Source organism: Prinia subflava, chromosome 9 (assembly GCF_021018805.1).
Source record: "Prinia subflava isolate CZ2003 ecotype Zambia chromosome 9, Cam_Psub_1.2, whole genome shotgun sequence".
Classification (NCBI taxonomy): domain Eukaryota; kingdom Metazoa; phylum Chordata; class Aves; order Passeriformes; family Cisticolidae; genus Prinia; species Prinia subflava.
The window spans coordinates 34,419,571-34,443,912 of record NC_086255.1 but is presented as its reverse complement, the minus strand read 5'-3'; the positions used below and the strand labels follow the sequence as shown (position 1 = coordinate 34,443,912).

Sequence of the window (24,342 nt, the reverse complement as noted above, 5' to 3'; positions counted from 1 at the left end):
GTCAGGAGTGCACAGAATATGACACCTGAAAAGAGCTGTTCTATCAGGAGGATATAATTCTCTTGGTAGGTTAAAGGATCCATCTTCCTCCTACTCTCAAAACATACCTTCACCCTGGACTATTATACCTTCCCAAATTAAATCATTTCTAATCTAAAAGGGAAGATTTTATGTTTTAAAATTTTAACTAAGAGGCCTTAATCTGGGATTCAGGTAAACAGGTCTATTCCAGAAGTTAAAATATACATTAACTTTTAGTCATGCTTAACAGCCACTAACATGATCAAGAGACATCCTGTCCTCATGAAAAGAAAAAAAAACACATTCCAAACAGCAAAACTGATATATGTATTTGTTCCCAATGGGGCCCAGCTTGCACACTTTACCTCCCTATAGGTGGTATCCCAGAATCTACAATTAGACAACTCCAAATTCAGACATTTGCACATCACAACATTTCTCAGAGATATCCCAGCTTCACTTTGACACCAGGCACGGTTAAACCAATCCCTCGTGGTGCCTGAATTGTTTGCTATGTACTTACTCTCTTTCCGCACATCAGCAAGAGCTGCATGAAGTTCCTCTTGAAACACAACTGCTTCCTTAGCAATTTTTTCTCCCTTGTCCAACAGATTCCAAGTGGCTTCTTCCACAGAAGCAAGCAAGACACGAGCTCTTTTGGAACGGCCCTTTTTCTTACTGGAAGGATTCTGTGGACAGTTCACTAATGTGGTAACCTACATTTAAAAGAAACAAAAGAGACAATAGTGGCTTAAGTTCTACAAGTGAATTTATACAGTTCTTAAAACTAAAAAAAAATACAATTAGGAATAAGTAAAGAGATTCCCTCTGCTTTAGAGACAGACAGGGAAGATCAGCACAAACATCAAGAATGGGCAAAAGTAGTGAATTCAATCTGACACAATTTTACTCAATATGTATCATCTCTGTGTTCTTCCCTCTGTAGGATCAAAGTCAACAGAAATGTCATTGTTCTATTAACCCTGATGCCAACTCCTGACACTGCTTGTTTTAAAACCTGCTCATAATAAAATAAAAATATACCTCAGTGCTATCTGAGGAAGTTTCAGCAAGGCAAGAATCATGGAACCATTAAGGTAGGAAAATACCTCCAAATAGCAAGTCCAGCTGTCAAGCTAACACTGCCAAGTGCACCACTAAACCATGTCCCTAAAATCACCACATGCGTGTGCATTTTGAATGCTTCCAAGGAGAGTGACTCCACAGTGGCCCTTGGCAGTCCATTCCAATGCCTGACACTCCTTTCAGGGAAAGAATTTTTCTTAATATCCAATCTAAACTTTCCTTGGTGCAACTTGCAGCCATTTCCTCTTCTTCCAGCATGTGTTACCTGGGAGAAGAGACCGACCCCACCCGGGCACAGGCTCCTGTCAGGGAGCTGTACAGAGTGAGAAGGTACCCCTGGAGCCTCCTTTTCTCCAGGCTGAGCTCCCTCAGCTCCCTCTCCTAAGACGTGTGCTCCAGGCCTTTCCCCAGCTCCTCTGCCCTTCTCTAGACAGGCTGCAGCACCTCAATGTCCTTCTTGTCATGAGGGGCCCAAAAGTGAACAGGGTGTGTGTTCAGGGTGTGGCATCACCACTGCACAATCACTGTCCTGCTCCTGCTGCCCACACCACTCGTGATCCAAGCCAGGCTCCCTCTGGCCTTCTCAGCCACCCAGGCACGCGCTGGTTCGTGTTCAGCTGCTGTCAGCCAGCACCCCCGGGTTCCTTCTCCCTAGAAGTGCTGGGTCTTCCCATGCTTCCAGCATAAGACTTGCAAGGTACCCCAGAACAAACACCCAAAACTACAGACACCTTTCAAAATGCCTTCTCTTCTTACCAAAAGGGTATCCCAGTGGCCAGAGCTCAGCACCTCCAATTCTTCAGGGTGCTCTCAACATTAAAATTGCACATCAATTGGCCCAGAATTGAGATTTACTGCATCTTAGTCCAAATTGTATTTTTAGCAATGCACTTCAACATTCATAAAGAACTTGTTTTTATAGACCAGCCCACTCCACATTCCTCATCATCTGAATACAGCCTCCACACTCCAACAGAATGTTTCTGAAAGACTATTCTCTAAGGCATTGGCTTGAGCTGTAACACTAAGGAAAGACTCCCAAACACTGTATAACACTTCTTCTTAAGTGTTATACAGATATTTTAAAGCACACCTTATTTTCATGAAGTTCACTGATGCTTTTTAATTTTTTATCCTGTTCTCTCTGCCAGAACATGGCCAGTACAGTGCCTTAGCTCACCTTCAGATCTTGTCCATCAATTAATGCACTTGAGTGTTTTTCATGAATTGTGACTTCTGAACACAACTGCCCAACAGCCTCGGGGTAACACTTCTATAAACACATCTATGAACATAAAGCCCTGACCCCTGTACCATTCATGTGCAGTCTGGGGGGGAAAAGGACCATCCACCTGACACCAACTGCTTTGGCATGTCACAAGGGAGAGACAACACAAATAACTCTGGCTCAGACTGCTGAAGAAGGCTTGGGTATTTTTCTGACTGTTGCTCAAAGGAAGAAAATGGAATTATTTATTGCACATAAATCAGCCAGCTGGTAGAGAATGCACCAGGAATAAAAATCTTTTATTTTTACAAACCCTCTAATGTCGGTTTTAGAACATTTAAGGCATTCTCAATGACCGCATCTTTAAGAATGAGTTAGAGATTACAGGCTGATATTTCCAATTAGAAAACACCATCAAAAAGGAGAACCAGCCCAAAAAAACTATCAAATAAAAGGTATTTTTTAAAATTTTAGGTACTTAATAACTATTTCACTAGAAAATAAGGTATTCTCCTTCACAGGTTTTCACTGTATTTTTTTTTATGTAAAATATCATTCTATCTAATGTTCATTGATATGTTGAGGAGGAAAGGAAATAAAAGAAATGAAAAAGTATTAAAAAAATAAACATTCCTGTGTGTGAAAACTCTTGAATGTAAGACCCTGCATCTTCAGCATCACTGTCAGGAAATATTGGAGGCAGCAGCTGATCTCATATATAAGTCAAAATTTGTTAGATAGCTCTTTGCTCATGGAGATGATGGAAAATAGAAAAACTACTCTGAATTCTCTAACACAGAACCGTGGTGAGGAATGTAACAACTTTATACAATCCTGCACAGGAAGAACTGAACCACAGACTACCAGAGCGTGCTGTTGTCAACAGTGCCTGTACTGCAGTGGCAGAACACACAGTCACTGCTATCATTATAAGAGAAAAGAAAAACATATCCCCATTAACCCTGCTCATGGATTTCCCCATTATGAACACCTTCTTGTTGCCATGCACAGGGGAAGTCCCCCAGCCCAGCTCTGGTAGGAGCAACACAGTTGTGCTAAAAGCACAAAGGGGTTTAAGTCATTCTCTAGGCCACGTATAGCAGGAGCAAGATGACTTGTAGAGCTATCCCAAACTGGGCCTCAGACTAGGCCTTAGACCTGGGCCTGCTAGGCCTCGGACGTTTGCCCTACGTAGAAATAGATAAGGTTGTTTTGCACTGGGAATTGTGTTAAGGTATATCTATCCACAGAATAGAGTAATTACACTGAAACTCTGTAGCTGCCTTAACTCCAGATTGTTTGCCTATTTCTTTACTCTCACTGCCTATCAGAATGCACCTGTTCTTGTAAACTATTCTGTCTGTATTTAACCCGCCTTCTCAAGGAATAAAGAGGAGAACGTGTGATATAACCATGTTGGCTGGACCCTCGTTTCTCTAGTCCCCGATCTTTATCTGCTCCCAACTACAGCCATGTGCCACCACATTTACAAAGCTGAATCACACCACTGTTGCCTGTTATTGCCATTTCTTATTAGGCTGAAGGACTGGGGTTTCTTGTGGGGTCACGGTCATGCCAAATACCAAGTTTCTAGGAAACTCTGAAGCAGTTCTTCCAGTGTTATATTCAGTTACTGGCAGCACTTCATCTTAATACTGCAGTGGTTCAGGAAGCAATGTCCTCACACCTGGAGTATCATAATATTTGGTTCACCTTTATCTTAATATAAAAAGTATTTTTAAGCATCAATCACAAAACATCCTTTTTTGTGACAACGTAGTTCAGTGTAAGTAGGTGTCAGTCCCTAGACATTTAAGAAAAACAGGACATAACTCAGTGACCTAATGACACCAGCAGAACCCCTGGCCATGGTTTCAAATCCAAAGTATTGCCCATACAAATAAACACTGACTTATCCCACCCAGTGAGCTCAAGGTCAGCTCACCATATCTAGAACTAAAACCAACAGTGTGTGTTTTCCCTGTGAGCAAACATCTGTGGGGTGCATGACAGGTGGGAATAAAGCCTTTCAACCCGCCTGGTTTTCATCAGTGATCCAAGGGACTCCAACACACAGCGATTTTTGTACACATTTTGTCAGCTGAGCCATGCTAACTTTGACAACCATCTTTTTTAGTATGCCAGATGCATTGATTGAGAACTAGACCGAGAAGCCTTCCTTTCAAAACTAACATATCAAATCACCTGGAATAAAATAAAGACCACAGACAGAGAGAAACCCCCAGGGCAATTAGGCACATTGTCTTATTCCAAGGATGGAGAAGCTGCCAACTCACAGAGGGTTTTACACAAAACAGTTGCTATTCTATTTTCAGAGTTTCATAGTAATCACCACTACCAATTGCAAATTGCAGGGAAGAGAGTCAATTCAGCAAGTGATTTGCAGCTATTTCCACAAATACTTCCCAGTTACTTCCCAGGCTGGTTTTGCCTCGATTTTTTCCTATATTGATGCTGTAATCTAATGACTGCCCTAACACTTCACATAACTGGTTAGGACAGACTTCAGAGAACCTCAAGCACTTCCATTGTTTCTTTCCTGCCACAGCATTACAGGACTGCTAAATAAATAAATTACAACAGAAATCTCAAAATAAAGTTAAATTCTGTTCCAAGCAGCAGTTGCTAAAGTGAATCTGGCAAGAACATAATTTTTATCTGTGACTGGTCTGATTCTCTTTCTAATCACAGATTTATTTTCATTTTTTATCTTTCCAGCCTCTCAATCACCCTACATTGAGTATGAGCTTTAATCCTTATTTTCATACTTTTAACATTTTCTTTCAAAGAATCCACTCAAAACATAACTTTTCCTTCCACAGGTCTGAAACAAGCAAAGTATTGAACTTAAGAGAGGGAAAAGACAGTCAAAATATTCTCTTAGAACCAAAGCATTTCCAATTTGAACAGCCTCAAGATTTTCAATGGTGGAGAAGTGCTGGGAGGAAAAAAAACCCAAAACTTAGATGGTTTCTTTGTTTTATTCTGGAACTGCGCTTTCTTTGTTTTGTTAGGTTTCTTTGATCCTGCAAAACACAAATCAAACTTTGCTTTCCTTTACCTCCTCTAAAAACATGCAGTGTTGCAGCTGCCTGAGCACAGTCTGACCTCCTGGTCTACAAGAAGTTTTTTAATTCAGTCTATCAAGACCTCTATTCTTACTACTTTGAAACTAATTCTATAACCCATACACATGTCCTTGACTACTTCCACAAACCCCTGACCTGTTAACGGAGAGTTTTTACACCGTCAATCACATCCAGGCAAAAATAAATAAACAAAGGCAGACAAAATGAGAGAGACAGCTCAGTTAATAGTAGCTGGAAATGAACTCATGATAGAAAATAAAAGGTTACTTTCTGAGGAAAGTAAATCTCCAGAAGGGAAAAATGAGTAAGGGAGGAAAAGACCAAAGAAAAAAAAATCAAATATGACAATGAATAATTAACAAAAGAAAACAAATTGGATGAGATGGGAAGAAGCAAAGCTTCAAATGGGGAAAATACAACTTTATTTTTAAAGAATTACTTGTTTCATGCATTGGAAATCCATTTGCTGTGTATTTTACATTTAAGCATCTCCTAGGTAACACTGTGCAGGAGACCAGCTAGAACATGCAGCGTTCACTATGACAGACTGGGTGGCAAAGTTGGAAGTGACCAAAAGAGTGACCAAATGTGCAAGGCAGACCCCTGGAGAGCTCCTGAGCCACAGTGAAGTGCAAGTGCAGAAGAGCTGTGGGTGTGACTGTCAGAATAATGTCCTTAGGCCGAGTTCCTCAGCCTTACTCCCTTCCCTCTATGGTTATCCAGCTTACTTTCTGCAACTCCAAAATACCTGAATTATCAGGGGTTCCAGTAATTTCTCCACTGTAAACGTCTGGATCTGCAGATTCCGAGGATCAATTTTCAGTTTAATGTTTGGCACTTTTGTTGACATTTCACCTGGGTACAAAACAAGAGAAGTGCAATGAGCCAATACTGACCATGACTACAAGCCTCACTGCCTTCTGTCAGAGACCAGAGACTTCTTATGTGAATATGAACTTGTTTCATAACAGATTTAGGATTTCGAGAAATACAATCTATTTTTCCAATTCCCCATTTCTAAATTGTGAAAAAAAATGCTGATGCTTACATAAACTGTAAAGTCATAGACTTAAAGTACATAGAACTCCTTATATTCACTCACAGATTTCTACATTGACCACATGTTAAAAAAATACAAGGCAATTGAATTAGAATACCATTGAATAAAAGTCCTCTACTAGTCTAAAAATGAGCTTTAAACCAGAAATATTAAATTCCATTGCTGAATTTATCAAAAAACAAAAACATTAATGCTATGTGCACAATATCTGCATCTTCTTCCATGTGCCAAATTACAGGGGTTATAATAACACTTTAAGAACAAAAAGCATATACAGCAGCCTCAAAATCTCTGGAAATTAACAGTGGGAAAAAGTGAAGCATTTTGTTATTTTATACCCTGCAATAACAAATATTTTTTAAGTGTCAAGACAGATTAAGTTGAGAAAGCCTATTACTGAAGTCAATAAGATGGAAGTAAAGCTAAGTAAGGTCTTTAAAGGGAATAAATCATTCATTAGGAACTTAATGCAGAATCTACTGATGTGAATTAATAGTTTTCACCAAGTTCACTGGGCCATGGCTCAGGCCATTAGCCTGAAATGTGTGTGTGTCAACAAAGAATTATAACTGCTTTAGCTGGATTGCAACCGATTATTGTCCCAAAATAAAAGACATTTTAAATTCTGCAGTAACTTAACTTCCATAAAACACAGCCTTTTTAGCCAATAAAGACTTCAAATACACAAATAATGGATATCTGTCCTTTTTAAGCAAGACTTATTACAACCACGTCTGCCATATAATAAAGTAATAAGGTACTGCCACTGTGCAGGCTGAAGAGATAAATTGTCACCTTCCCATGAACCTAGCTCTGATTTAATACAACACAGTAGGTTCAGAGTTTCTATAGCAAGTGGTGTAGAAATGGATCTGCAGAGTTAGCCACATTTCACTTACAAGCAAAGACAATATGAGCAATAATTAAAGAATTAAGCTATAAAGCAATTTAGGGTTTTGCCATTCCTACTAAAGGTAACAAAAGTGGTATTTTTCTTTTATTACAAACTATACTATAGTGGCAGACCTAAGTTCCCACAAGTTCAGCTGCATCCAGCCAGGTGACAGCATACAGAATGAACTGATTTTTCAGTTTTAATTCAGGGCCAAAAGACAAAGAAAAAAGAAACCTGAGATCAGAAAAAAAAACCACTTTTCCTTGCACAGATCCAAATGGAAAGAGAACTCTTGAAATATCAAAGCAAATTATCTGCCCATATTTCACACGTATAACATTTATACACTTTTAACAAGCACCAAGGACATAAAATTTGAGACTCCCAAAGTTGGGATTGCCTGAGGCTCTCTTTCTGTCCAATACCAATACGTTTCTCTGAATGCCACCAGTGCCTGTCCCCCTGAGCCGCAGTCCCGCAGCGCTGCTGTCTGACAGCCTCCGGCTGTGCCCTCCCCTGCAGCCCCGAACACCGGCAAGGAGGCTCCTGCTCTTGTGGTGCCCACCCCTGATTCAAAAAGCCTTTCAATTCAACAAGATGCTGCCCTCCAGCTTCACTGGAATTGCACCAAACCACATAGATAGGTCCTGTTTGGCCATCTGCAATTCACTGGTTTTCTAAATCTTTGGCCAATATTTCTGTGAGTGTGCTTTTTAGTCACATTAGAAAAATATAACTCTTTATGATGGTGCTGGTTACCAACCCCTATCTTGGATATTTTCACCAAAATACGGGCACTTCTTGAAATCCATCACAACAACTGCAAACAGACGGTATCGACTCGCTGTGAGTTTTATTCTGTTCAAACGTACCTCAGGTACCTCAGGTACAAGGGGACAGGTTAACGGGATGGGGACGGCACCTCGTGCTTCTACTGAGACCTAAAGGAACCACGAGCTGACTCGGGTTATTTTCCTTCAGGTACACTCATGCTTCAACCCTGCAGTGGCTTCCCTGCAATTCCCTGACAGAAGGGTATCAGCACCTGCTTTACTCAAAATGGAGAAATTAAACCTTTTTGCTGCTTGCTCTCCATCCTCATGGCACAATCTCCTCTGCTACATGTCATCTGCAATAATCAGGTCTTTTCTAAATTTTGGCAGATAAACGTAGCTGTAATTAAAGTCAATTCCTGTTACTAGAGATCACTGGGCTCCAGAATCCCACCACAGAGCACTCTCAAACTTGGGAAGTATTACAAATCCAACCCCATTTTTGCAGGTCAGAAAAAATGTGAATCCATGCATCGTGACTATGCCTTTTCTGGGTTGTTGTCTGGTTTTTGCTTGTTTGTTTGTTTCTTACCCTTAGCATACTGTCTAACATCAGCATTTTTATTCTTTGCTTGAGCCCTGAGTTCAAAAGCCAGTTAAGCCAATAAAAGCTTTTAGCCTTGACTCAGACCCATAACAAATCATCAACTGAAAGTCAATTGCAAAAACTATTGTCTCTGAAAATTTCAATTATATTCTAAAATATAAATAACTCACTTAAGGGCTCACTTGCTGATTCCAGCAATATTTTTTAAGTACAATCCAAATGCTTCCTGAAAGTTCCTTAAAGCAGAAAGATATAAACAGCTTTGCAAGCCAATGCAGCAAAAACTACAAGATCTTAAATTATTTTGATAATCTGACTACATATTTTTAGCTTACCAGACTCTCCTTACTTTATATACCATACCAGCTAATCAGTATTTAAATTGGACTGTTTAATTTTTTTTTTAATTAAGGCAAGGATAAGATGAGATAGAAAGAAAAATACACAACCAGTAAAGATCATCTGGGATTTTCTCTGGCATTTCCACTTACTAAGTGAACTCTGTCCCTTCAGATTGTATTCATTAAGATGACCAAATCTGATGTTTGCCTCAGGAAAAAAATGAAAACCAACATTCCACCTTCCATTTTTAAATGCATTTGTCTACTCCAATATAACATTCCCCTAACTACAGCAGGGGCCTTAACTGCAAGATATTTCGGTAAAAGGCTGTATAACCTCACACTCAGATTAACCTTTACAGGAGTCAATCTCAGCCCTGTACACCAGCAGTTCTTACAACACTTAGGATGTTAAGCATGTGTTACAGGACACAGTTGTGTCCCAGAACAGCCAGAAAGGCAACCACCTGCACGCTCCTACCAAGTGCTACCAACCTCAAGACAATGAAAATTTTGTCTTCTCATCAGATGTCAAAACTATTGAGTCTTTTGGTGTAAGAAGAAAAAGACACTGGAAAACCAGCCAAAGTCTATATCCATCTGCAATGCAACGTGAACACAGCACCTGCAGCTTTTTTTTAGAATCTCTAAGTACACTTTATACAGACATAAACTAATAAGTGTCAGAAAGCAGAGCCAAAGACATTCTGCATAAATTCGAAAACCTCTACTTTAGAATCCATTTGCTGCTAGATTGTTAGAAAGCCAACAGTGTATCACTCACCTATCCTAGAAAACACATGGTCCATATTCAGCACTAAAGCAACTGTCTATGTGATTTCCTTGTGTTGGGAACCTCAGTGCCACTGCCTCGGTCACTATTGGGCTGCCGAGGCATCTGCAGGGGACTGCCTGACAGGCTCCCAGTGTATTTCAGGATGAGTGACGGGACACAGCGGCTGCTCCAGGCCTGGCAGGGGGATGGGATCCTTAAAGATACACAGTAGAGCAGAAGCAAGGCAAAAAAGCCTAGAGTTGAAAAGGTTTTGACAATTAGACAACACAAAGCATGAAATTACTTACACGTCCAGTGATTATTCCCGGAATTTTCAGCACAGCAAGTGTTCTGCCATGCATTCTGACTGTATGCCAACTTCAGTCTGGAGGCAATGACTCACTCTCAGACTCCTGAACTGGACACAAAGGGATTCATAAAGCTCTCAGCCAGGAACTTGGCACCAAATTTGTTTTCTCTGTTGTTTTTTTCTATTGTATGGTACTCTACCATGACACACAATATATTATCCTAGCAATTTCAGAAAATACAAAGGCCTATTGCCATCTCAAAAATGAAGAAAAGTAAAAACAAAGTAGTCAGGATTTGTATTTTTTACCAAGATAAGGTAATGGACAGGGCACCTGAGGATTTCCAAGATATGAAACATTGCTGAGAATACATAACAGAAATTTTTTCTAGTTGATTTTAATTTCGGTATTTCCTGTATAGCTTTATTAATTGTTACCAACAGTACTCTGGGAATGAAACTTGCTAGCCTTTTTGCTACAGTCAGTACAGCAAGTTCAAATCAGACTATAGAAGCCACAAAAACGTTTACTGCATTTACCTTTAATCCTCTAGCTGACACATGAAGCAACTTATCCAGGATGCTAAAATCTTCTAGTTTGGGCAAAGAAAGCCCACCCTATTGCAAAGAGAGGATCTCTTGTACTCCATAGGCCAGACCATACTCTGCAATGGAGCTGTATCTCCAACACCTGGGAAGGATCTGTCCCATTTAGCACCACATAAAGCACCTGCTAAATTATTTAAATTTCCAGACAACCTGTCAGGCTACTCTCTAACCATCTCAGCCTTCAATCATTTCTTACCACTAGCAACAAGAAACATGTCTACAGACACCAAAAAGGAGAGCAAGAGAGGGTGGCAAGATTCATTAAAAACATTTATTGCTACTGTATTCAAACAGGCTTTGCATTTATGTGTCGGCTGGCAATGACGAAACTGGAAGATTTTTTTAATCTTAGCCCCAAAAAATTAAAACAAAATATCCACAGCAGCTCTTTTTACATTTCCTTTCAATTCTATGTTTACTTTCTCCCTAGAGCACTTTTTCAGTCCACATCTGAGGAGCACTTAAAATTCACAAGAACATAAGATTTCCACCAAGTTCTTCAACACAGTTCTCAGCATAAATGAATATAATGTGATACATCATACCTTACAATCAATCTACCAAGGAAAAGAACACAGCCTAAGCCTAGTTCTTTATGGACATTGGAGAATCCCCATGGCAAGCAATGATTCATGATTGACCTAGGGGCATTAAAAGATTTAATTAAGGTTTATAAAAAAAACAAAACAAACAACTTTTGAGGTGGGATAAAGCATCACACCTCAATGATCTTATCTCATGAAAACTTTCTTATATCTACTGAGATAAACATTTAAGATTTTTCTCAGGTTTATAACATTTAGAACAAGCTCTCTTCTCCTTGTTTAGTAATCACGTTTACTTTTCCTACAGTGCTTTCTATCAAAGCACTGTTTCAAGCAGAGGTTGTGTTCCTGTACCACATAAGGAAACGGAATCACAGAGGAGAAATTATTTACTCAAGATCAGAGAGAACGCCAGTGGCAGAGTACTGGAATAAAACCATAGTAACACTGAAGCACCTTACCCACACTTTCTTTCATTGAGGCCTAAAAGCAGGCTGAGGAGAGTAAAACATGTTCAGAAACAATTTACACTGTAAATCTATAGAATCTCTCTTCCACACTCCTATGTTAAGGTTACCCTGATACCAGTACTGCTTATTCCCAGGAAGGTCAGAACTCCTCTCCCTTAAACATCCTCTCAGAATCCTTTCTCTGGTGAATGCATGCACTTCAGCCAGCTGCGACACCAGCAAATTCCAGGAGATGTTCCAGCACAAGTGTGAATCCTGCAGCCTGAGCAGCTCCACAGCCTTTGGCTCTGGACTGGCACTCTGCACTGCTTCTCAACCAACAGCGATCCAAAAGTGTGTTACTGCCCTGAGCCTACAGCCACTGCAAGAAAAACATTCCCAGTGAAGTATACATGGAAACTTGGGAACCTGACAGTAACTCCCTACCAGTAAACTAAATAATTTCACTCATCAGTGAAGTTCCACTGGATATGCACCACTGTTGGTGACAGAAGAATTAAATAATACTGCTAAGGCTAGAAATACTTTCATTATCTAATGTTTGTAACATTTCTTCCATGCACATTTTTACAGGTACTGGTGGTTTTGGTCTGAAAACTAGAGTTCTAATATTTAAGGAACTGAAAAAGCATTTACTCAAAACAAACCACACAAAAGAAGCTGGTGTGACATCAGATGGCAGCATTTCATTAAAAAAATCAATAATATTTTTGGACCTATTTTAAATTCTTAAATCCTTCCACATGAGTCTCAGAGCTATTTTCACTGCCTGCAGTTTGAGCCCAGAACAAGGACTCCTGTCTATTTAAGTGGCACACAGCTCTTGCATGGATGGCTATCTGAGCTCCTAACGATAGGTTAAGGAGGTCTGGCTCCAAGCCCTCCCTTTTGTTATCACATTTAAAGTGTTCCTATCTGTGTTCAGAGCCAGATACCCTGTTCAAATAAAGTTCAAGTGGACCTTCCACTAAAAATAGGATATTGTTCAACTCATTAAAATAATAGACAATAGAAATTCCATGAGGTACTACTAAAAGGTTTCAACTTTTGTTTATTTTAAATACAATTCCCCATTTCCCCTTATTGCTATTTGCTGTCAGTTATCTGTTACAACATTACACTCTGCTGTTTTGCTTAAAAAATGTGTCTCAACTGCAAAGAGGTAAAAAAACAGGATTTCTTCTCTTTGTACAGCTGCTACTGATTTTGCCAGCAGATTTGGTTGTTTCCTACCCCAGGATACTTCACCATCACGTACCATTTTATGTAATCATTTTCTAACTGATAAAAAGGTTTGCATTTTTTATTTTGCCCAGTGACCAAAGTAGTGTTTTAGTATTCTAGAATTGTATTATTTTCCCCCACTGCTTACAGACATGCCCAAAATAACCCCAAAATGAATGGTAGGAAACGTGATGGATACTTTATATATATATATATATATATAACACATATTGACTCTGAGATACGCATAAAAATAAGAGTGAAATTTTTCTTACAAACCTCCTCACTTCGGATGCCTGCAAGCAGCTCCCTAGTACCTACAAACGCAGAGTCTAATGAAAAGGGACAGAAAACAGCATTTATGCAAAGCCACAATCCCTCCATGCCAGGCCTGCAAACATGGACAGACCTCAACATGCAGATTAACTCTTTCCATGGGGTGGGTTCCAACTGCTGCACAGAACCCTATTTCCTTTATCATCTCTTTCAACCAGTTTCAAATCATACCAGGGCTCAGCAGAAAACCTCTACAAAGCTGATAGAGCACTTCAGGTGAAACAGCTTCAGAAATAAAGCCCAAGGACATTCCAGCCCCTTCTGACCTCTGCCCACAGTTCAACTCAAAACCATCTGGCTGCAGAGGAGCCATAAAGGAAAAAAACAACCAAACTTCCTTCCAAGGTAAATTAACTTCCCAATATTGATCAACGGATTTAAACTAGGAGAAACAGTAAGAATTCATGATGCTTTCTTCTTAAATGCCTGTCACGACGAGGCCTAATTCTTTGCTGTTGGATCTCTCTGGAGCTCCACTAGGTCTGAACACAGCTCCTGTCTTCAATTTTACCTAACAGAAAAGTGTGCACGTAAGGGTTTTGAAATATGCACAATGTCACACTGAATATAACAGCCCTCCTTTAACCCTCTATTATAATAAGTGCTTTTTTAGACTTTGAATTTTTTAAAAAACGGTATAAAATTGCGCAGTAAGTCATTATTTTCACACTGAAGTGTGATAAACATACACTTACACAAACCTTCCTTCAATTAGGTGCAACATCTAGCAAAATACCAGGAGGCAAGTGAAACTTTTTTAAATAGCATCCATACAACATTTTATTCTTCCTTTTCCAACATTGCAAAATGGCTTCTAGTATTTGGAAAATATGCAAACACTCTGCACAACTTCAGCCACTGGCTTGAAGTGGTAAGACCATGACCATTAAAATATTTAGAATATTCGGAATTTCTTTTAATATTCAGGATTTTTTAATCCTGTTAAAAAGTTTATTTTTTAGAAAGCTGGCTAAGAAATCCAGCCTTCTAACTTTTTTAAACTTTTGTAGTGATTATTTTATTAGGCAGCTATAGTTCCATTTATAGCTTCATGCCCTTCCACGAAGAGGAACATTGCCTACATTCTTCCTCAATCGTACCTTTGGAATCAAGACTGCAAGGAAAGGAGCTCCTAGAAGCAGCTCTGTGCAGACCTCGGCGCAGCTGGACCCCACGGGCACCGACGGCGGGGCTGCAAATGGGCGCTGCCAGCTCCTAAGACACAAAATGGGAGGGCCGCACTCCGCTGGAGCTCCTCCCGAAATGGCAGCGCCTGACTGCCCGACAGCCCGCTCTGGAAACACCACCCGGAGACACCCAACTCACTCCTGGCCTTGGGAACCGGCTTTGACACAGGGCTTCTACAACCTTAATCACACACCGGGGAAGGCAGTGGCAAAGCCCCCTCAAAAATCCAGGAGGTTTAGGCTGAACATGGGAAGGGAAAGGGAAAGAAGGAAAGCAAAGGCCATTACTGTAAATCCACAATCAAATACAGGTGCAATGTACATCTCCTTCATTCACCTTCACAAAACCCTCAAAACACACTTCCAGATTATAATCCCCCATTTGTAAGATTTTCCACCAAGGCAGCCATTTAAAAAGTGGATATGAGTGAAGTTTTGCTAATCTGCTAACATAGCAAATTAAGAGTATCCTGAAGTGCAGTTTACAATACACATAGATCAAGAAAACCCTCCTTAAAACCCCAAAGGTAGCAGCTGCTCAGTATTTTAATATTTGCATCTATTTTGCTAGACACTGGAGGTCTTGAATTATTCAGTCTGAAAATTTGTACTAGGTCCACGTGTCAGGCTGAATTTTCATTTTGGAAAATTTCAACCAGAGCAGTTTGGCTATTTTTAGTTGATTTGGAGGTAAAAAGGGCACAGACAGCCTCAAGGTTGAGTAACCTGACGCTACCTAAAGAAGGAGCACATATTGTGACTCCACAGAAGAGAGAAGGAGGGAAAAAAAAAAAAAAAAAAAAAAAGATGACTTGGACATACATAGGAGACAGTACTGAAACGGTTGCAAGGAACCGAAGGAAAAAAAATCAATCACATTTAAGCTCTGCCATGCAATGGCCAGCTGATTTCAAAAATGTCTTCTGCACTTAGAGATGCATAGAAGGAATGCAGCAAAAAGGATTATGGATGCAAAAGCATCAAATATTATTCAGATAAACTAAGCAGACTTTCCTAGATTATATAATAATTCATTACGGGGAAATGTACTTGGTATTGCCACATTAAGTTTACAATTTTATTCATAATACAGTCTTCTCAAGTTCATATTTGAAGCTTAAACCATGAAAAAAATCATTCTTTTCTCACCTGCAACTCATGAATTTAGAAGACATGAACAACAACAGATAAGAGAGCTGCTGGAGTAAGATTTAATTTTCTGAGTACTGTATTAGAACTATATCATGCAATTCAAGAATAAATCTCACCACCTGCAGTTAGTATTTCTCAGCATTTCTTAAGTTCTCTCATTTACCTCATGAATGTTATTTAAAGGTTAGGAACAAAAATGCAATTCACTTCACTGCAAAGGTCAATATAGACAAGTGTATTCATGTAAATGATCCCTATTACACTTTTTAAATCATTATATCTTTGTAACTGCCTCAGTATCTTATTTATGAAGCAAATTACTCTAGAGGTGAACAGCAACCCTCTTTATTTTGATAGAATCAAAAATGAGAGGTATGAAAAAATGTTCATTTTATTTGAAGTTTTTTGACCCATCATTTTGAGTTATTAAATGAGGAATGGGACTCAGGTTCTAAAGGCAAGCACCTAGAACCATTTTAGATACTGCAGGATCTATCAGAAAAGCTTCTTGGACACCCCAGGTTTCCCACAGACTTCAACCACATCTGCCAGGGCTGGATGTGGGGATGCTTCAAAAGGCCAAAAGTGTGTAAAATGGTGCTAGACACCTACATTCAGACACCTCTCACAACCAGAGAGGGAACTGTTTTCAATTCCTGCTGCTTATTAAGAGGGATTACTTCAAAAGCTGTGGTAACTTCAGGGCAGCAGTCAGAATTGGCAGGGTTTGGACAAGGTTCTTGCCATCCCAGACCAATAAGAATAAGTGCCTTCTTACAAAAGACCCTGAAAGCATTTTCAAATATTGCTGAGGCAGCTGCCAGCAAGGCTGAGAGGAGTGTTTGTACTAATATGCCAAAAATGGGGCAGCACGGGCAACTGTATTCATTTGCCCGGCAAGATGGACAAAGCAGAAGCCACTATCCTGAAAGAGACCTCCCCAAACCTCTGTATAAAATATATTTTGCCTACTTGCATGCTCATACCATTCATGCCACAGAAGTCAGTCCGAAATGCTCAAAGCTCTGAGCATAAGGCAACCAGGTCCAGGATACACCACAATATCCAGAAACACCTCTCTGAGCCGCATTCTCTCCTCAGTAAGGGGGGACATTCATATGCTTTTTTGGCCCGAAATCTTCCCCAGTTTTGGGGGGGTTGTTTTTTTTGGTTTTTTTTTTTTCTTTCAAGGGGCCGTCTGCCTCATCAGCCTCCAGAAGACACTTGCACCTGCTTTCCAACATGCCCAGCTCCGTGTTTCCAGTTCCCTTTGCCCCTTCTCCCACAGGACACAGGTGCTCGCTCTTCCCTCGCTCCTCCAGGCGGGCGCGGCAACACACCCGGGCCAGGGGCCGCCCTGAGGGGAAAAGGGCGCGAACCCGGGGGGAGCGTTTGACCCCAGGCTGAGGGCGCGAACGGAGCGGGGAGCCCGAGAGAACTACAGGGGATCTGACTCGACGGGAGGGCTCGGATCTGAGGGGCCACCTCCTGCTCCTGCCCTGCCCCTGCTCCTGCCCTGCCCCTGCTCCTGCCGCTGCCCCTGTTCCTGCCCCTGCTCCTGCTCCTGTTCCTGCCCCTGCCCCTGCTCCTGCCGCTGCCCCTGTTCCTGCCCCTGCTCCTGCTCCTGTTCCTGCCCCTGCCCCTGCCCCTGCCTCTGCTCTTTCTCCTGCTCCTGCCCCTTCTCCTGCCCCTGCCCCTGCCCCTTCTCCTGTTCCTGCCCCTACTCCTGTTTCTGTTCCTGCCCCTACTCCTGTTTCTGTTCCTGCCCCTTCTCCTGCCCTGCCCCTGCCCTTTCTCCTGCTCCTGCTCCTGCCCCTGCCCCTTGTCCTGTTCCTGCCTCTACTCCTGTTTCTGCCCCTGCCCCTTCTCCTGTCCCTGCCCCTTCTCCTGCCCTGTCCCTGCCCCTGCCCCTTCTCCTGCTCCTGCCCCACGTCCCGGGCACGGTCCCACCGCTCTTCCTTCACCCCGTGACAGGTAGGTAGTTAGTTCACAGAGGGAACCTGTGCACTAAGCATATTTGTTGGGGTTGATTTGAAATCATTTTATGTCAGTGCTCACGTATCCTCCCTTCTGACACACGCTATTTTTTCAGGTTGTTTAGTCTCCTATGATTCCAGCTCCAGTTTGATTCACCAGACAAGGTTCTGCTTTTTCATCTTCTCTAAGACTCTGGGTAGGATTTCACAGCTGTGAATGAGAGCTAGACTTATCGAGACATTGCTCTTCTAGCAAACACGTTGAAAACTTAATCCTATAAGGAACCCATGAAAACAAAGCTATTTTTAAATCAAATATAGTGTTTGTATGTGCACTGAAGAAAAGAAAATCCCAGTCTTGGCAAGTGATAATCCAGGTAAGGAAGCTGGCTGATTCACGTTTCTGCATCTCCTGTACCCGGACTTCATTCCCACAGAAGGCAAATTAAAAATTTCTCACTGCTGAGTGGCTAAATGTACCCCCAGAATGGCAGCAGGACACACACAGACTGTCTGACCAGACACAACCCTGTGCCCACCAGTATAGATGTCATCTTATGTTCTAAAATTATTTAGATTCAGCTAGGCCAAAGACAATTTTATAATCAGATTCTTTAACAGAATTTCACAGTCCTGCAGTAACTTTTGATGTTAGGTGTCACTTGAAACAGTTCAGAAATAAATATATTTTTTTAGAGAGAGCACATTCCAGTATTCTGACTCTCCATTTGCCTTCAGCTATTATCTGTCAGTCCAGTAGTTAGTAATTTCTTTCTATTTTCAGTTGTTTATGCACCTATTTACTTCTAATGGAAGCATTGAGTTAATATAATTCATATTTGTACATTACTATTTAATCAACCTTGTCAGAATGATGTTGAATCCCTAACACATAATCTTATACAAACAATAAATAATACTATCTAAAGAGATGACTCTTGAAAAACAGCCTGCTTACAAGGCACTAATTCCCATTCCCACTGAGAAACCATGCAGTATGAAATTTGAGAGTTTAAATTGCAAAATTAATCACATCACTGTTAAGTATCAGAAATCAAATAGCAATGACTGAAATTCCTGACCTCCACTGCTCAAGTTTTGTTTCTTCAAACTATCTTTTGGAATTTTCACCAGGAATATTTTTCTTGCGTAGGAAATGTAGGCTAGTCAGGTGAGAATACACAAAGACTAAAAAGTATTCTTCGTGAAGATCCCAAGGTTCTCAGACAACTCAGCAAAAGCACATTATCACTGTATTTCTCCACATGCAGCAATATAGACCTATAAAAATCAAACTTTCAACCATGGGTGCTAATACTGTACACCACATTTTTCTGCACAAGTACAAGGCTAACAGGAGGGGTGTAATTAGTACATCTTTAGTAGGGTAAAATAACCTATCTGTAGTAGCTTGATTTGAAAAAATGGGACATTGAGCTGAAGGATCCACAGTAAATTGCCTCTAAAGCATAATTAAAGTTGGTTTTATTCCATTTGTTACTGAGTTTTAGCTTTCCTTCATTCAAGGTCTTGCAATTCAAAATGTACAAAGTATTTGATTTTGAAGAATTGGGAAGGTTTATTGCTGTGATCTGTCTCTGAGACATAATAGGAATTAAAGTGCTCATTTACCCAGGATAGCTGGAAGCAGCCAATACTACAAACAGGTTTAAATTTTAGGCACAAACATGGTTAAGCCAAGCACTAACCGAGAGGAAGATTTTCTGATGAAGGGGTTTTTCATAACTGACCACTATCTGATTTTGTTTCTAAAGCTCCTGCTAAGCTGGAGGTACCAACACAAGGTGCACCTGCTGGTACCACCCACTATCATAATCCCTCACTGTGGTGAAAATGTAAAACAGAGCCTGTAAAACTCAGCAAAATAACAGGGTTTAATCACAACTATTTAAAACAGACTGCAGATGTTGTTTTTATGGGGGAAAAAACCTCCAACCAACTGGAAAATAATGATTAAACAAAAAATAAGCAAAAAGTCATGTGTTTTAAGATTTGAAGCATACAAAGGTGAGTAGATCAGTGTCTCCATACCAACATCTGTGCTCAAAATGGGGACAGAAGTGAAGCCATACAGAATGGGAGCCAGAAACCTATTTCACTTCCACACAGGTGGGAAGAATGTTACTCTTTATGGTGCTGCAGAGGCATCATGAAAGCCAAGTCTCATTAATAAACCTACCATGAGGGTGTTGTTGCCCCAGAGTGGCATTTTCCTATGATATTCAGAACAGTCAGATTTTGAAAGCATATCCAGTTACCTGTTTTCATAAAAATGTAGGAAATGTATGGATAAACCAGTTGCAAATAGGAACATGCTTTTTGTTTAAAACCCAGTAAATCTGGTAAAGATGTATTAAGGAAAAAGGTTCCAAAAAGTTGCACACACATGCCCAAATTTGCTAAGATTATTTGTTAAAAATAAGAATGCGACAAAACATCTGGCAGCATTGACACCTACAACAACGTTCAGTGATATAATTTGATAATCTTGTAACACTGAGCCTGTAATTTCATTAAAATTTAAGTAGAACTAATAGCATTTTTCCAAAAACAATCTGTTACTGAACATAAGAGAGGATTAGAAGCAAAAGCAGATTCCACAGTCTGTCAACTTTAAGAGCCACATTTTCCGTAGTAAAATGAAAGCTTTAGGATAAAACTGTACGCCTCTTTTTGCATACGCATGGATGTTTTGACACCTTAATTAATATTTAGCTGCATAAGCAGGGTTAGCAAACTGTCCATGTTTATTCACACACTTGCAGTGACAGATGTCATGCTGCCTTCATTTAAAATGTTGCTGTAAGTAAGGTGATTAAGCATCTGCAAGCAGAGCCAGACATGCAGAGGAAGCTGCAGCTCACTTTGCCTTTACTGAACACGCCAGCCAGAAGCATCAGCACTTTCTCAAATCTGAGCCTTGCCTCAAATCTGAGCAGAAAGGACCAGCAGCAGAACACTTTGGTTTACCTAATTAGCAGAAATTTTTCATTGTTCTTCTAGATAACCTTTATAAAAAATACCATGGGATAGCAACCAATTCCATGGAAGCTGCCCAGCAGCCATCATATCACAACAAATTTTGTCATCAAAACAAACACGGAAAGGTTTCACATGTCCTAAGTAAAGGAACGAAGCCACTTTTTATTCTCTACCTGAAACTTGTCCCCAGATCCATTTTTAGGCATTCACAGGATGTGAAATTTTAGCCATATAGAATTTTCCACGGTAAATTCTTATTTTTGTTGTCTGTATGGTTTCAGCTTTGTTAAGTGATCTACAATGCTAACAGAGCAGAAGGAATACAGGAGAAATATTCTTCAGTGTGCAGTATTAATTTTCCTATTGTTATTAGTTTCTTCAGGGAGAAAACAAAATTCTGCAGTCTTGTGGTGCAAGCATTATCTGTTGTAAAACAATTTATGTTGGAGTCATTACTTCGCTCACATTCTTCAAGGCAGATGTAAAATTTACTCTTGAATATTCAAAGTTACACATAAGCACAAAGTTGCTGTTCTGCCGGCATTGCTGTAAATACTTGTTAGCTTAGGGAGAATCTATTTTTTCTGTTGCAGGCATCATAGATTTCTAATAGGAAGAAATTATCAAACTATTGAATTTGTAAAGCTGATAGAGATTAATTAAATAAAAGGCCACCGAGCAGATGGTAGAGAAGGGGTGGAACAAGCATTACAAAGTTGACATTGCACTTAAGGTCAAAGACAAGAACCTGAAGGATTGAAGTGCTTGGGGCTCAGTCCCTGTATTTCTAAAGAAATCACTCGTGCATTTTTTATACTGGTTGATTAATCTGTCCATGTGCTGTTGAATATTTTTCAGTATCTGTCCTCTTTACTTGAAGAAATTAAAATCATTTAAAAATAGAGGCAATTCTATCCTAGCACCATTATTTTATATAACAGCCCTAATCCAGACTTTTTATCTGTTACCTGTTCCAATGTCAAGATCTTGTTACTTTTAAGTGATTAAGAAGTGAAACTTCTGAGATTCCTTTGGGAGATAAACTCATTTTCAAACTACGCTTATTCCGGTGGCCCTCTGCATGAGTCCCTCCGCCCTTCAGCCGCTGCTCCCGGGCAGGGATGGGCACCGCAGAGCTGAAAGGCGCTGTCCCTGCGCGCTCCCGGCTCCGCGCCTGCAGCTTGCGCTGGGAACACTGGAGGTCCCCCCAGCACCGCTGCAGCCGCGCTCGGTGCAGGGACACAGCGAGCTTCCCTTCCCGCCGGCCGGCGGAGCTGGATAAACACCACTCACCGTGTGCCTGAACCGCTCTCAGCCGCCTCGGCACCTGTGTTTTACTGGAATTGCACATTTCACCTCGAGTGCTGTACGGGGACACAAAGCAGTGGTTGTTTAAACAAAACAAACAAAAAAACAAAAACAAAAACAAACCCATAAAAACCAAGTATGTCTTTTCCCTCGTTCTGCTAGGAAATAAATTCAGACCATTGAAATCAGACACTGCAAATTGTGAGACAGAAGGGGCACTGAGTCTGTTTCCAGGCTTCAGCGCTCAGGATGTTGCGTGTGTGGTTCCTATGTGCTCACTGCAGCCTGGCACAAGCTGGAACGGCTGGGACTGGAATGGTTGGGCTCTCAGCTTTCACCTTCGGGCAAGGTCCGATGGACAAAGCCGGGCTGGAGCGCTCCCCCGGGCTGCAGATGCCAGCCCCGCGCGGTGCCAGCGGAGGGGCTGCTCCGGGGAGATGCCAGCCGTGCGGGGTACCCAGGCGGGCAGGTCCGACGGGTCCCGGGGCCGGGGCTCCACACAGAACTGTGTCCGCAGGACGGGCCGCGGAGCGCCCCGGGGTCGGGGCTGCTCACGGCACTGTGTCCGCAGAACGGGCTGCGGAGCGCCCCCGGGCCGGGGCTGCTCACGGCACTGTGTCCGCAGGACGGGCTGCGGAGCGCCCCGGGGCCGGGGCTCCTCACGGCACTGTGTCCGCAGGACGGGCTGCGGAGCGCCCCGGGCAGATCCCTCGGCCCGCCCGCCCCGCCGGCCTCCACAGCCCCGGCTACAGCGCCGAGAGCAGCGAACACCCGCGGCTCTGCAACGCCTGCGGGCCTCTACAGCCCCCGGGCAGGGCGCACAGACTGTCCGAACTGCTGATTCTCGTAAGCCTACATCAAACCCAACACTAATCCAGCAATATCTTCGGTGCTGAGGCAAGGTAAAACAGTTATTAAGAATGCTTCTTGATCAATAACTCGTACAAAAAAAAAGCAAAAACAAGGAGGATGGGAAGCACAGTCACCAATATCACTCCAGCTCCGTAAAATAATAGAACAAAAGCTCTGACTACAGGAATGAAAAATCAGGTAAAATTGTTATTTTTACCCATTGCAACACAGTTAGAAAGTCATGCGAAATTTAACTTCCATTGTACTACTGCTGGCACAATTAACTGTTGCTAGCATAAAAATAAATTATCTACAGGGAATTAAATTACATATGAAGGTCCTCTGATAGAAACATTTTGTAAGAATTGAAAGAAATAGTAAAACCAGGAAAAATGTTCATGCCACTCCACTGAAAGCTAATGCAACACCTAATGGCTGCTGTGTGCCGTAGCAGTTCCTGGCTGCCTCCTCCCTGTCAGACTCGGGTGTTTCGGGTGTTTCGGGTGTCTCTGTGTTTGTTTCAGGCTGACAATCTCCCAAACCGGAGCTCGGATTATTTCTCCTGCGGAGCCGCGGCCGCCATTGCTGCGGGGGCGGGGCCGAAGCTGGGGACACCCATTGGCTGAGCGGGCTCGGGGCGGGGCCGGCGGCGGGCGGAACGCCCTATAAGGCTGCAGCCGGGGAGAATGAGCAGCATCAGCAGCGATGGCCGAGTGGTTAAGGCGTTGGACTTGAAATCCAATGGGGTCTCCCCGCGCAGGTTCGAACCCTGCTCGCTGCGGCCCGGACGGGCTTGCGTTTTTTTTGTTCTTTGCCGTCCCTCTCCTGCTCCCGGTGTGGAAGTTTTACTCCCCGCGGCCTCTCTCGCCTGAAGACCGCTGCACAAGCGGAGCGGTTGTCGGGGCTGGCGCACGGCGGGGCAGGCTGGGCGGGACACGGCGGGTTGTCCCCTTGTGCGGGGTGCCTGATCCCGGAGCACACGGCACTGCCCCATCCGGCCGGCTCTGCAGTACCCACCCCTCCACAGCCTCCCTGCGGAGCCGTTCCGGTGCTCGGGCACTGCACAGGGGAGCAGCTCCTCATGTTCAGGTGGAGGTTCCTGTGCAGCAGTGTCTGGCCACTGCCTCTTGTCCCATTGCTGGGCACCACCGGCAGAGCCTGGTTCCACCCTCTTGACACCCCCTTTGGATATTTATACTCATTAAAGAGGTGCCCTCAGCCATCTCTTTGTGACATTGGACAGACCCCGCTTCCTCAGCCTTTCCTCACAAGAGACAATCCAGTCCCTCCATCGTCTTTGTTGCCCTGTGATATTTATCCTACTGCAGCTCATCAGGCCGTGCCTGCCTGCTCCTGCCCTAGCCCTGGCAGAAAGAGCAGTGGGACCAAAGCTGCAGCGGGTGCCAGGGCAGGTTTCTGGCATTGCGTCTACAAGCAGAGACAGAAGGCACCTGGGGTTTGCTGCTCTGTCCAC

At 42.2% G+C, this 24,342-nt stretch overlaps 1 protein-coding gene and 1 non-coding gene across 2 annotated transcripts in view; one reads left to right on the top strand and one right to left on the bottom strand.

Moving 5' to 3' along the window:
- The window catches only part of CTNNA3 (catenin alpha 3), a 419,849-nt gene extending 404,145 nt beyond the window's left edge, over nt 1-15,704 (bottom strand). The window contains exons 1-3 of the mRNA XM_063406388.1: nt 14,491-15,704; nt 6,194-6,300; nt 545-737 (exon numbers count right to left, since the gene is read on the bottom strand). Of these exons, the coding sequence (XP_063262458.1) occupies nt 545-737; nt 6,194-6,295 (295 nt within the window). The 5' untranslated portion in view covers nt 6,296-6,300; nt 14,491-15,704. The remainder of the gene's footprint in view (nt 1-544; nt 738-6,193; nt 6,301-14,490) is intronic.
- A 7,863-nt stretch (nt 15,705-23,567) lies between these two features.
- On the top strand, nt 23,568-23,649 carry TRNAS-UGA (transfer RNA serine (anticodon UGA)). Its single transcript has one exon. It is a non-coding gene; the product is annotated as a tRNA-Ser (tRNA).
- The last annotated feature ends 693 nt before the right edge of the window (nt 23,650-24,342 follow it).